General features: G+C 48.2%; 1 protein-coding gene across 1 annotated transcript; it reads left to right on the top strand.

The window, feature by feature from the left end:
- Positions 1 to 1,628: 1,628 nt before the first annotated feature.
- Positions 1,629 to 1,940, top strand: LOC138887826 (uncharacterized). The gene has a single exon (XM_070169614.1). It carries the CDS (start codon positions 1,629 to 1,631, stop codon positions 1,938 to 1,940), a length of 312 nt encoding a protein of 103 aa, XP_070025715.1.
- Positions 1,941 to 2,170: the final 230 nt, after the last annotated feature.

Raw genomic sequence — 2,170 nt, forward strand, 5'->3', positions numbered from 1 at the left:
GTAGCACCAGGGACGACTCCCCCAACCGAATAGGTACTGAAGAGATCGAGCAATAACGAATCGATAGTCGACCCTGTCATCATAAAAATGCTCGAGCACCTTACCGTAAGGATCAAATTGGGTGAGAAAATGATAGAAGACAATGACAAAAAGGTCGAAACCTACAACTCCAGGGTCGATCAAATACTGAGAGCACCCTCGGTCCTGAAAGTTGTGGATTCGAAGAAGGTCATACAAAGGTCGTTCCCAGAGGAAGCGGCCCCGAAACCCATCCAAAGAAGTTTAGAATGCCAGAACTCCTAAAATACAACGAGACCTTAGACCCCAATGAGCATGTTACTGCTTACACTTGCACAGTGAAGGGCAACGACATAAAGGACGGCGAGATCGAGTCCATCTTGCTAAAGAAGTTAGGGGAAACACTCTCGAATGGGGCCATGATGTGGTATCACAACCTAGATCCTAACTCCATAAACTCATTTGCCATGCTGGCAGACTCCTTCATAAGGGCACATGCCGGCACCATCAAAGTAGCAACAAGGAAATCTGATGTATTCAAGATCTAGTAGAGGGAGAACGAAATGCTGCGAGAGTTCATGTCTCGATTTCAAACGGAACGAATGGAACTACTGCCAGTCTCCGACGAATGGGAAGTGCAGGTCTTCACTCAGGGGCTGAATGAACAAAGCTCGATGGCTTCGAAGCAGCTGAAATAAAATTTGGTCGAGTATCCCGCTGTGAGCTGGTCTGACGTCTACAACCGATACCAATCGAAGATCAGGCTCGAAGACGACCAGCTAGGAGCCCCCTCGGGCTCAGTATACCCAAGCAGGCTTTTGGCGAAGGAGCCAAAGGCAAGCAAAGAAAGATATCAGCTGTACACCGAAGATAGAAGGAACGCCCCGAGGCGCAACCCACTTCACAATGATCGAAGGATAAACCGAGGACAGAATCCTCGAGGACTCGTCAACAGAGCTGGGTTCAATAGGAACGGGGGGGGGGGACAACGGAGGCAACTCGCTTATCAGAGTACAACTTCAACGCCGATGTCGCAGACATCATGTTCGCCATCAGTAAAATCAGAGATGCCAGATGGCCCAGGCCTATGCAATCAGATCCCTCGCAAAGAAATCATAACTTATTGTGTAAATTTCACAACACACACGGCCACAGGACCGAGGATTGCCACCAACTCCGAGAAGAGGTAGCCCGACTACTTAACCAAGGTCACCTCCAGGAATTCCTCAGCGACCAAGCCAAAAATCAGTTCCGAGAAAGAGAGGCAGCCAAGAAGAACGAAACAAATGAGCCACAACATGTCATCCATATGATTTTGGGAGGCATCGATGCCCCACAGGAACCCGTGATGAGAAAGATAAAATATCCATCACCAGAGACAAGCAAACCCGAGGGTATATACCCGAGGATTCCCTCACATTCAGCAAAGAGGACACCGAGACCTTATCTCAACCCCACAATGACGCACTGGTAATCTCTTTCCTAGTAAATTCTTTTCATAAGACGTGTACTTGTAGATCCAGGTATCCCGGCCGACATTATCATGTCGAGGGTGGTAGATCAGCTCAGACTGCTTGACCAAATCGTGCCCGCCACTCAATGGATTCAACATGGCAAGTGAAACAACGAAAGGAGAAATCGCCCTCCCAGTCAACGTGGCCGGCACAAACCAGAATGCCAAATTCTATGTCATCGATGGAGATATGAGATACAACACCTTGCTCGGAAGACCGTGGATACACTGCATGAGAGTAGTAACCTCCACCCTCCATCAAGTGATGAAATTCCCGACAAAGGATGGGATAAAAACCGTCTACGGGGAGAAGCATATGACAAAGGAGACGTTCGCGGTGCATGATGTAGCACCAGCGCCAATACCTCCACCACCGAAGGAGCCAAAGGATAAGAAAATGATAAAATAGCGACGACAAGCTATGCCCGACTTAGCGAAATGAAGGACCGTACCGAGTCCTCATAATAAATGATTTGAGTTGCTCCGAGATCTGAAGTGCCATTTGCACTAAGGTATGACTGTCTCCCTTTTTCAGTTGCATTTTATACTAACCGGAATGCAGGTATCCGGTCGAAACAACTGAAGCTCTTCCCATCCCGAAGGCCTTAGGTTTCAAAAGCATGCATTGCACTCTTTTCC

This window comes from Nicotiana sylvestris, chromosome 3 (assembly GCF_000393655.2).
Source record: "Nicotiana sylvestris chromosome 3, ASM39365v2, whole genome shotgun sequence".
NCBI lineage: Eukaryota > Viridiplantae > Streptophyta > Magnoliopsida > Solanales > Solanaceae > Nicotiana > Nicotiana sylvestris.